This window comes from Palaemon carinicauda, chromosome 3 (genome assembly GCF_036898095.1).
Source record: "Palaemon carinicauda isolate YSFRI2023 chromosome 3, ASM3689809v2, whole genome shotgun sequence".
In the NCBI taxonomy this organism is placed as follows: domain Eukaryota; kingdom Metazoa; phylum Arthropoda; class Malacostraca; order Decapoda; family Palaemonidae; genus Palaemon; species Palaemon carinicauda.
In genome coordinates, this window is record NC_090727.1 from 179,860,240 (window position 1) to 179,873,001 (window position 12,762).

The 12,762-nt window shown below is 40.6% G+C and overlaps 1 protein-coding gene across 1 annotated transcript in view; it reads left to right on the forward strand.

The window, feature by feature from the left end:
- The window catches only part of LOC137638805 (chitinase-3-like protein 1), a 98,029-nt gene that overhangs the window by 72,642 nt on the left and 12,625 nt on the right, over positions 1 to 12,762 (forward strand). Inside the window, exons 7-8 of the mRNA XM_068371186.1 lie at positions 7,153 to 7,277; positions 10,861 to 10,950. Of these exons, the coding sequence (XP_068227287.1) occupies positions 7,153 to 7,277; positions 10,861 to 10,950 (215 nt within the window). The remainder of the gene's footprint in view (positions 1 to 7,152; positions 7,278 to 10,860; positions 10,951 to 12,762) is intronic.

Consider the following 12,762-nt stretch of genomic DNA (forward strand, 5'->3'; position numbering starts at 1 on the left):
TCAAAAAGGCCGTCTCCGGTGTCGGCTGCGCTCCACTAAACACACTTAAATTATACATATTTAGCTGTGAGAAGGGAGCCTTAAAATTATACACAGGAAAAATCAAATACTCAACTTTCCAGAGGATGAAGATGCTGGAGATTGCATGATATTCCAATAAACAGTAACAACACCGAGAGAAATGTGGGAGTGCACTTAGCTTAAATGCTACAGTTCAAAGGAATGATGGGCCGTAGTAGTACGGAGAGGATGTCCACCGGGTACCTTGATAACGGCTCCCCTTTCGTTCGCCAGTCTTCCCCCTCAAAGAGTTAAATCTATTCAGGGTGAAGATTGCTTTGTGTCATATCAAAAAAAATGTCCCCTGATATTATGCGATATCCTTAAAGATATATTAAGGATACTCGTGCCAGGAGTTAGAATTCTGGAGACTTATGGTTAATTCTCTGGGAGTATCACAGTAGCAAATATCACTTAGAAAGCTACCTAAAGGAACCTTCCATCAGGACGACATGGCTGAGCCCAAAAATCACTCCGAAAATGCTTAGTTATTTAGTAATATTATTGTAAGAATGTTTTATATTCTTTTACAATTGTTGTATGATTATAGGGTATCTCCTCCTTTTACATTTGTCCACATGTGCATATTATATCAGTCTTGACTGTGGCTAACTATACCATGACAGGTGAATATGTACTTCTGCACCATCCCTTTCTTTCACTTAACCTTGCTAGTTTCATGAGGCTGCCCATCCTTCCATGCTTTTGATGTGTCATAGCGAGGAGTTGCAGTCCTGAAGGTCCTTCTGGGAGTGGTGGATAGTGTTTTGCAGTTGTCCTAGGGTGACTGTTTTTCACTTTTTCACTTGGCCTACATGTTTGGCTGGGTGGCATGAGTCTAGGGAAATTGTTTGCTGTGTCTACTTCTTGTTCATCCATTGGAACTCGCTACCTTGTTCTAATGCTGACAGGCAGACCCCCATTTGTGCTGCCTTACCTATTCTTAGGCTTCTCTTAGTTTTTGGTAGGCTAACGGCTGGTTGTGAGGACTTGTCCTCTGTGCCTTCTTACCGCAGACCCCTTGGAATGCCATTCTAGTTGTAATGCTGCAGTTAGGCCTTTCTGTCCTGCCACCTCACCAATTTCCAAGTCTCCCTTTCTCTCGCCCGTCTCCCCTTTTGCCTGCTGGTGCATCTACTTGCCATGGAACCTTGTTCCTCTCCCATTCCAGTTCCCTGGCGACTGAAGCATCCTTCGTTGCTATATAAATGGACGGGATAGGTTGTAAGCTTTCTAGTCTGGCCCTAGGTAAGCGAGATTTTTATTCCTTCCCTGAATTAATTCTCTCCGCTGCCTTAGAAACCACTTTTGTGTGATTTAGTTACCCTTCCCCCTTCCTTTTTAAGCCATACCCTTTCTGTCTTAAGAACTACAGTTCCTTTTGTTTAGAGTACTTACCCTTGGATTTGAGTTTCTCTTATCCGCTATGTAGGCTACACTTTCCTGCACAGTATTTCCTATGGCCTGACCCTACCCAGGCAGAGAGCTAGTAACCCTAGCGGTTCTCCTCTGCTTCCTTATTAGTTGTGTGTCTACTTTGCCCTTTCGGTTTATCCTGGCAGAAGTGTTGCCGCTTGAGTTCTTCTAGCTTTGGATGTGAGTGGGCTATGGGTGGATCCCCCCCCCACCTTCCTCTGCCGCCTTAGCTGCAGTCTTAGGCTGGTTATCTACACCTCCTTTTCCATATCTGAGGAACATTCTTGCCATCCTGGCCGTCTTTTACGGCTCTCATCTCAAAGGCTAACCCCCCCTTTTTCATGATTTAATGATAATGATCAGGTCTTGGCAGGTTTCCTTATTTGTTGCCATTCATTCCTGTGCTTTTCCCCCTGCTTCGAAATAAGCGCAAGCCAACATATTGCCCCAGAAATCTTCCTCTTTCTAGCCAAGTCTCACATGGGTACCCTTGTGAAAGACATGTACGCTTTCCTCAGAGCGCATTAGAGCTTGTAGAGAGTTCCTCCTGGCTGCAGCAACCACCTGGCACGAACCAAGGAAGCTGATTACCTCAAGCATCTGGAGTAAAGACCTCTTCCCACAGGAACTGATCCAAGAGGTCATCGCGAGGGCAGCAATGGAGAACAGGAACCTTCTCCAAAAGTGGGGTATGTCCTCAAAAAGGATATCTTCTTCGGAAGGAGGTCCCCAGCCCAAGAACAAAAGAGCAGGGAGACCACAAAGACCAGCACAAATCCCCGCCATGACCATGACCACAATGCCTCTTCCTTCCTTTCGCCGCGGTCAGAAAGGAAAAGGTCCTAAGAGAAATTCTCCAGGAGGTAACTTCTCTTCGGGGCCGAGGAGAACGTGGTCGTGCAAACAATACCGAAGGACCCCCCAAGCAGTGAGGGGTTCCGGGTAGGGGGCAGACACCATCACTTTCGGGATCGCTGGACCTTCGATCTCTGGGCCCACAGCCTAATCACGAATGGACTCGGGTGGAAATGGAGCAGAATTCCACCCCGTTTTCCAGATTTCTTCCAATACTCCAACCCCTTGTTGGAAGAATATACCTCAGAACTCTTGAACAAGAAGGTGATAAAGAAAGCGAATTCCATCAAGTTCCAGGGAAGGCTATTTTGTGTTCCCAAGAAACTCGGACAAACTCAGTGTCATTCTAGACTGGTCTCCACTCAACAAGATCATCAAGAACAACAAATTTCGGATGCTTACTTTGCAGCAAATAAGGACCCTTCTGCCAAAAGGGACGTACACAGTCTCATTAGACCTTGCAAATGCTTACTAGCACCTCCGGATGAGTCGCCTTTTCTCCTCCTACCTAGGATTCAAACTAGAGAAGAAGAAGTTTGTCTTCAGAGCGATGCCCTTCGGACTGAACACAGCCCCAAAGATATTCACAAAGCTAGCAAACAGTCGTACAACAGCTACGCACCGAAGGTGTTCAAGTGGTAGCATATATAGACGACTGGTTGGTATGGGCAGTATCCAAGATTACTTGTCTGCAGGGAGCCTAAAAGGTGATCCAGTTTTTTGAACACTTAGGCTCCAAGATCACCCCCAAGAAGTTTTGTCTCACTCTAGCTCAACATTCCCAGTAGTTAGGAATCCAATGGAACGTAAAGTCACACCACCTCTCCATTCCATCCAAGAAGAGGAGAGAAATAGCAGGATCTGTCAGGAGACTAATCCGTCACAAGAGGATTTCAAGACGCTAACAGGAAAGAGTATTGGGCTCCCTTCAGTTCCCAGCAGTGACAGACCCTGTGCTGTGCTAAAGGCATGTTTGAAAGATGCGTCAGGAGTCTGGAGGAAATACGCATCAAACGCTCGAAGAGATCAACTAAGGTTGACCCCAGCCTTGTTGCGCACGCAATTAAAGCCGTGGTCAACAGCCAAGAGTCTAGCGCGGATAATTCCCCTGCAACCACAGCAACCATCAGTGGTGATACATACAGATGCCTCCTTGGAAGGATGGGGAGGTCATTCTCATGACAAGAAAGTGCAAGGGAATTGGTTGCGCCAGTTCAAAACATTTCATATCAACATTTTCGAAGCTATGGCAGTATTCCTGACGTTGAAGAGACTATCCCCTCGCAGATCAATCCACATCAGATTGGTTCTGGACAACGAGGTAAATAAAAGTGTCTAAATCGACAAGGCTCGAGATAACCCCACATCAACCATGTGATGTTAGCCATCTTCTACCTGGCAAGGAAGAAGGGATGGCACCTATCAGCAGTTCACTTACATGGGATCCACAATGTGACGGCGGACACTTTATCCAGGCAAAAGCCCATAAAGACAGAATGGTCCCTAGACGCAGACTCGTTCTCCTTTATCTCGGAAAAAGTCCCAGAACTGCAGATCCACCTCTTCGCAACGAGCGACAACAAGAAACTATCTCGTTATGTAGCCCCTTACCTGGACCCTCAAGCAGAAGCGATGGATGCCATGTCCCTAAACTGGAACAGGTGGAATCGCATTTACCTGTTTCCACCAACCAATCTCCTGCTAAGAGTCCTCGACAAGCTAAGAACCTTAAGAGGGACATCAGCAGTAGTAGCCCACAAGTGGCCCAAAAGCAATTGGTTTCCTCTAGTCCTAGAGTTGAAACTGAAGCTGTTTCCACTGTTGAATCTAGTGCTGTCTCAACTGGTCCAGAAGTCGACTGTCTATGCTTCATCCTCGAGAACCAGCAACCTATAATTCATGATTTTCTCGCCTTAGCAGCAAACAAAAAGTTCGGAATCTCAAAGGATAAAGTTGGCTTCATCGAGGAGTACAAGTCACGTTCAACTAGTAGGCAATATGAATCGTCATTGAAGAAATGGGTGACCTTTGTGAAAACAAGGAAACTGACAAAGATATCAATAGATTTTTGTCTTGCATTCTTCATACACCTTCACAAACAAGGCCTGCCCTCTACTACAATTACCTCTTGTAAATCGGCCCTGGCTAGACCACTTCTGTACGCTTTTGAGGTGGACCTCTCAGGTGAAATCTTTAAAAAGATCCCAAAAGCATGAGCTAGACTCAAGCCTGCAGCCCCACCAAAGCCCATCACGTGGTCTTTGGACAAAGTCTTGCACTATGCTTCGAATCTGGACAATGAGGACTGTACTCTAAAGAATTAAATACAGAAAGTAATTTTGCTGTTCGCAATAGCCTCAGGGGCTAGAGTTAGTGAAATAGTGGCCTTATCCAGAAACGAAGGCCATATTCAGTTCCTGGACTCAGGAGAACTGAACCTGTTTCCCGATCCTGCCTTTCTTGCCAAGAATGAGCTACCCACCAAGAGGTGGGGTCCTTGGAGAATCTGCCCATTGAAGGAAGATGCCTCTCTGTGCCCAGTAGAGTGTCTTAAGGTCTATCTACGGAGAACTTTAAACTTCAAAGGAAGACAGCTCTTCAGAGGCGAAACTTCAGGATCAAATCTATCTTTAAGACAACTGAGAGCGAAACTCACTTACTTTATTTGCAGAGCGCATCATGACAGTACACCCGCAGGTCACGATCCGAGGAAAGTTGCTTCTTCGTTGAACCTCTTCCAACTTATGGACTTTAGAGACTCCGCTCATACACGGGGGGGGGGGGGGGATCATCCAGGGTCTTCTACAAACATTACACGAAGCAAGTACATTAGATAAACCACTTTGTGGTGGTAAAGGGCAGTGTGATTAAACCAGTCGTTTAGTGCTGCGATGAACAGTGGACTGTTTTGGGACTTTACAGTGCATAGGGTGCATGGGTATACCTACCCACTAGTGCAGATCGTAACTGGTTGACATACTGTTCAATGTAGGGGCATATCTGATCAATATACCAGTGCCGAGTGAACGGTTGCGTTACGGAGTTTATGCATTTCCGTACATCTGACTATGTCAGATGGATTTGGCTTCACATCTCCATTGAGTGGCATTATTCTGATAATGTATTTGTATATTTTTTCTACACGAGAAAATATGTGTTTTGATGTGTTGTAATGCTGGATCAGATTCATACTTTGCTGTAACTACATTTGATAATTTAGTTGCATAATGAAATGCTTAACCGTATTTGCGTCTTATTACTGCTCCCTCAGTTATAAGCACGACACTGCCTGAGCCCAAAAAACTGATTTTGATCAGAGTGAAAAATCTATTTTTGGGTGAGAGGGCCATGTCGTCCTGATGGAACCCACCCTTTTATTGATCCCTCCCAAAATTACTTTATCTGTGGCCATTTTCGCTTAACGACAAGAATAGGAATGGCGTCGCGGTAGTAGTAGGGAAGGAGATCCACCGGGGACCTAGAACGGCACCCCTTTCTTTGCCACTCTTCCCCCTTACATCGAAGCGTTAAATCTATTCACGGTGAAGATTGCAATGTGTCGTATTTAGAATACGTCCCCTGATATCATACGATATCCTTTATTGGATTCTCGTGCCAGGCGTTGGAATCCTGGAGACCTTAGGCTTAATTCTCTGGAGTATCACTGTAGCAAATATCCCTTAGAAGGCTACCTATAGGAACCCTTACATCGGGACGACATGGCCCTCTCACCCAAAAATAGATTTTTCACTTTGATCAAAATCTGTTATTTTACATGTTATTTACAGCAAATATGTTAATTATTTACAGTACAATCATACACGTTGAAATGCAAGCAAAGCAGGTGTTATTATCTGAAAAAGTTGTTCATAACAAAACTAACAATACTTTTATCATTCTCTTTTTCTTTTTAAACTTGTTGAACTGAAATTGGGATGTAGAGGTGGAGGAAAATAGGTTAGTTTATTATAGTTTGATTTCAAAAAAGGAACTCACTTGATAAGATATCACTCATGGGTGAAAACTTATGGTTTGCACAATATGTGAGATTGCAAGTTGCATGATTATTACTGTAATTTACTTTATTATTTTTGGGTGAAAAATCCCTTTTTTAACAAAAAAATTAGAATATGAAAACTATAAAACAAATCCCCAGACACCCACAATAAAAGGAGGAGTTCGCAGTGTACAGTTAAATTACTGTAGATATATTTATAAATCTGCAAAGTATGGAGGGAGTGATAGGTGAAAGTCGATATGGTGAGAGATTGCTGCATTACAGTTTGCTAGTGCTATGAACTTTGCACCATAATACCTTAATGCATGTCATGCTTATTTTATTTTAATAATGCATATTAGAAAAATATACTGTATTATAATCAAGTAATCTCATAATCTATTCTAATCCTCTAAAAGCAGCAAAATTATATAATTAAAAATTGATGATAAAATATTTCTTCCACCATTAATCAAGAACATACACATCAAATCACAAATATCACTGGAAACATATTTCTTTATAATAGTAGAATAATGTTAATTAGAAAATGTGATGTACTGTGACGTTTTCCTTTCAGGTATCAGAATATAAAAGCAGAATTGTTTCTATTTTGGAAATTTAAATACCTGCACTAGAAAAAGTATAATTTGAGAGTTATTTTTTCATTGATGCATGAATTTTTGTGTATGAATGAAATTATTTTTTAGAAATTATAGAAAAAATTGTAGTTTTATTTTCTAAATCATGCAAATGAAATCAAGTTAAACCAGAGCTGAGGTATTCTTACTGATGTATAAAAAATAATTTTTGGTTTACTGCAGTTGTGTGTCCAGAAGATGGTCTTTGGGCAGACCCTTGTGATTGCCAGAAATACTATCAGTGCTCTCATGGCAATGGTTATCAGTATTCATGTGGAGAAGGTAAACTATGGTTCCAGAATTTAAAGGTATGTTAACATCAGTCGCTTAGATAAATGGATTTGTATAAATATGACATATTTGGAAGCAATTTGCATTTTTCCTATCGATAAAAACCTGTAGCTGTTTTTTAGGGGTACAGTATTACTTTCGGCGAAGTTGATAGACGAGCCATTAGAATTTTAACGAGGGTTAACCACCCACCTGCTAGTTGGGGGGGGGGGGGGGGTAGTAACTACCAGTCACACTCACGCACCTGGGCTGTGAACCTCATTTTGCTTGGAGGTAGTACTTCAAGGGGGACTGGTGCTGGCGGGGTAATTTGTATAAATAGCTACAAGTTTGTATTGTTAAGAGAAATACAAATTACTTCAAATTTTTTCATTTGTTCCGTAACCAATTACAAACCAACGCCATTCATAAGGGTTGACTTACCCATTAGGATGGTGAAAGTCCTTGTCAATGAGGGTTTTTGGCTTTGGCTTGGAATTCCCCTTTTGTGTTTAGCACATAATACGTGGAAACTCTACAGCTTTATAAAACCTTGCTACGCATGGTCTGCAGCCTACACAATACTCCCCTTAATAGGGTATGGGAACCTAACAGTATTGACACAATACCAGATTACACAAGGGAACAATGGTTTACCTGTAGTTGGTTGAAGTCAGCTTTGTAGAGGACCCTGGATGCCGATTTCCCTAAGAGAGGAGAAGATGAAGAAAAAGAAAGAGCCAGTCTTTTTTAATCCTTTATTTAGACTAAAACCGGGTAACCAGCGTCCTCAACCTCTTGCTACTTGTCTATCAAAGAGTTTGAGATGTTAAACCAGTTCTTGTGCAGCCACCACAGCACCGATAAAATACGTATAGTCTCCTTTGGTCATGTCTTGCAAGAAGTGGGTGGTGAAGGTTATTTGATGCTTCTACACGCCCGCTGGCAAGGCCTGCGTCACAGAGTAGTCTTATAAATGCGAGGGAGCATTTTGCTTTTATCCTTATGAACTCTCAGTCTCTTCTATGAGGAGAAGGATAGGGATTCGATGCTTGGTCCATGACCTTGTGAACCCAAGACAAGAACATGTCTTCGGTGATCCTTCTCTTGATTTTCCCCCAAATGGTGAAGTGAGGACACTAGGAGCGAGTTTCCTTGAGGAAGGGCCTCCAGTTTCTCTTTGGCATAGTAACCGTTGAAATGGATCATTGGTCATGCTCCGAAGGACTCCAAGACCAAAGGGTTTGGATTCAGGGATCTGAGCTGCCAGAAACAAGGTCGAGCATTACTTGGCCCATCGTCATGAATGGGAGACATTAAGGGCGTCCCATGGGGTTCACCAACTCTCTTGGCCGAAGCCAACACGAGCAGAAGACCTGTCATCAAGGTTAGATGACCTCTGCTGCCCTGGATGGCCAAAGCCGAAGATCTATCCAGATATCAGACATTCTCTTTGCAACCTGTTACGGGAGAGTCTCCCTGAGAGAGGAGGAGCTGGGTAGTTTCCAGGCGTGAAGTCACAGCAATGATACTGCATTGTGATAGATGTTTACATGTAGCTGTTAAGAGTCGCTGAGAGGGTTCTCACAGGATCTCCGTTGGGAGTTCCAGAGTGGCTTCCTTGGTAACACACGCGTACCAGATTACCAAGCCTGTATTGAAAAGTTGCTAAAGTCTTACATGGATATCAGGTGCCGAATGTCACTCAAGATTCATTTTCTCCATTCCCACCTCAACTTTTTCCTGCCAAACCTTGGAGCAGTGAGTGATGAGCATGGAGAAAGATTCCACCAAGATATTACGGAGATGGAGAGCAACTATCAAAGCAAATGGAACCCCGGCATGATGGGAGACTTCTGCTGGATGCTCTTGCATGACATCCTGGAGGCAAAATACACCAGATCCTGGAGACAAAATACACCAGATCTTCTAAGAAAACACACTTTTGACTGTCTGTGGTACTATGAATTGTGTAATTGTGTCATCCAAGTATATTGATTCAATCAGTGTTCTTTATCTATCCTGTTTTATCTGTTATAAACTGCTGCAACTCTTGAAATGTGCACACATATTCTCTGTTTATACTAAAATGAGAATATTTAAAAGCCAGAAAACTAGAGGCGATAGAGCAAAACTATTTATAAATTTGAATTCAGCACACCCAAATTAGCAAAATACACATATCCCCATTCTTGCCTCAGACAATTTTTTTTTTTTTTCTAAACCAGTGTTATAAATTATTCTTTAAGTCTCATGCCCAATTGGGACTCTAATCAATCTTAAGAAATCTTTCTTAGCTACCACTTAATCAATTCTCTGCTCACAAATGGATGGCTACTGTGGCCTCCTTAGTAAAGTTCATTCCACCACTGTCTTGTTGGGATTGCAAAGAACATCTTCTATGGGACATTGGCCTTAAAGTCAAAATCTCAGATAAGTCCCTATTTTCCAAAGCTTACATCACAGGTTAGGGGACATGTGTAGAATATTTATATCTCTCAGGACTGAGGATTACAAAAGAGGGTAGCTGGGGACACCCCAACCACGCCTTCACAACGGGCATCACCAAGGAAGATACTGTCACTGGGGAGCCTAACTGAAAGATATGAGGATGCCAAAACCTTCATATGTTACACTTGTCATCAGCCACAGCATAAATGAAAAAGAGCTTCCAAATATTGATGTGGTGTGTCAAACACTAAGGGAACCACGCACACCAACAGAACCTGAAAGGTTGCTGATGAAGGTCTGAGGGCTTCTTACTCCTAACACATACTCCCAGAGATCCATCCAGTGGTGTAACTGATCGAACAACAAAACCAGAAACACCCAATGACCATGAGGAAAAAGCAAAGCTCTCTTTCTTTCCTCAAAGCATACACCTGAGACAGCAAAAAAGGGCACAACCTACACTCGCACACAGATGATTGCGGGCTTATCGTACCCCTAGCAAAGAGCACAAAGAGAGAATGTATCTATCAATTGAAAATCAAAAACATATAAAGTCCATCGCTCTAAGTGTCAGATTATAACAATCAGTAGTCAGCATTCACTTCCTGAAAGAAAAAGATAATGAAAAGTTTGAATAAGGGCGCATCGATAAGTCTGTACATGATGCAGCCGAAAACATAAGTGAAGAGACTTTGACAGGTAAGAGGGTGGTATTTCTTATACCTGCTCCCACCTGTTGCTTAATTGCTTGTTTAAATGAATCATTGGTTTAGCTCGCGCTGACAACTTATTTCCTACCAAAGGACAATGGTTTGTATTTCACTTAGGAACAAATAAGTTGTATAAAATCTTTTATACAATAACAGAAGATTACGTTGATCAAAATTTTCAACTATACATACAATTCGAGTTTTAATTCCATCAAAATAAAAGTGCTCAACACAATAATGTACTTGTACCTTACTGCATAATATATTGTAAATGAAGACAGTAAAACAGAATTAATTCTGGTTGAGAAACCACACTCAGATCTTGTCAGATAACTTTTCTCCTTTGCCAATAAAAAAAAATACCTTTCATCAGATATTCTGGAGATATCATAATGGCTTTGCATTTTCTTGTGATATACATTTCATAACTTCTTAAGTATCAATAATAAAATGTTTACAGAACTGCACTTGGGCAAGTGAATGCACGAAGCCATCTTTACCAGTGTGTGATGGAAATGCATCATATGTCTGCAGTTCTTCAAATGACACTGTAAGTACAGATATACATGTATATAGCATTAATGAAAAACTAAATACTCAAGTATTTGCTATGACTGTCCTGCAGTGGACTAGCAATGGGTAATATACTGTGTGTGTGTGTTTGTGTGTGTGGACGATACCAAATTTTATAACGATACGAGCACCGACACCTTACAATTCCGATTCCGATACATGCAATGAATTCGTGATTAATTTTAGACCCAGAAGCTGGTTTAAGAAACAAATATTTTTTTTGAACCAAGTAATTTTATTAATTATGCATTCTTCTAGAAGGAACATGAATGGTTTCGCTATAGAAAATAAGGAAAACTTGTTTTTTATAAAATAAAATGAAACGAAAAGGATAAACATTTAAAACAAAATATTCGAGGAAATTCTTTGAGGGTATTAAAGTCCTAATATTCTTATATTGTAATATAAGAACATCTGCATCTCACTGGTTTGACCTTTCAGTCGATTTCTTTCCTGCGAGTAGATAGTCTCTCGAACACTATATAACCAATCGTTCACTTTCAACAGAAGAAGGAGAGGGAGGTCCAGACAAATACTTGACGGCAAAAAGGGAATTCACATTTATGGGGACCATCCACTATGCCTTGCCTTTTGTTTTCTTATTAATCAAAATACACCATTGCTATATGTTTTAGACATATGTAATACCTTCATCATATAAAAATTTCAAGTCATTTGATCAAAAACTTTTTGATTTATTAGCAAAATCCATGATTTAAAAAAAAAAAAAGTACATTTTTCTCCACTAATGACAATAATTGTATTGAAAATCATACCATCAAAACTTCTTTATAAATCGAATAATTCTGTGATAGATTTTTTGATTTTCATTTTTATTTTTTTTATGAATTTTTTTCATAATTTTCTTTGTCTAGACACAAAATAATCATGAAGAGTAAAGGGAAAATCAAAATTCTGTCACACAAAATTGTGGGATTTTTATTCCTCTTTACAATGATACCTTTCTCTCTAAAATTGAACAATAAAGTGAGAGAAAAATGTACTGAAGTGTGAATAAGTATGTTTTTGAGTTATGAGCTCCCAAAGATTTGCTAAAAATTTTCGCTTTTTTTTTTTAAGAAAAATCAAAATAACATTTTTATGATAAGCTTAGTACTCTTATTGTTCATTCCTATATGAAGGCTAACTAAACGAGGTATTTAAACCCTAAGTTTACTGATACACTTGGTGCAAGGGTGTCATGATTTGCCAGCGGCCTCTCACTGTTGCCAGAGTTCTAGTTTGAATGTTCCAGCTTTCATATTTCCCTCTCTTCTTGGTTCATTTTTGTTGCTCTCTGCTTACTATTTGTTCTATGTTTTACCTTAGGTAACATTGGCCATGCTATAAAGTTCACGAGGACGTTGTAAAAACACAATGTACATACGAACTACAAGTAAACATTATAACTTCTATACGTCACGGAAACTCTGGCTGGTCTTCTCGTAGATCGTAGTCAGCGTTCGCTTACCTTCTACCAATGCCTTCCATCTCTGCCAGACGTACGAGATTGCGAAACATAAGTGAAAAAATCGCTATATATATATATATATATATATATATATATATATATATATATATATATATATATATATATATATATATATATATATATATATATATATGCAAAAATTAACGCGCAAAGACTATTCTGCCAAACTCAGCCGTGCAAACGACGCAGTAAGGATGATGTCATCATTTAAAGACCGCTTTATCTTAATTATTTGTAAAAATAATTGGCTGCTTTTCGAGAGGATGTACGATATGTTTCTGCATACATAGAAACAAT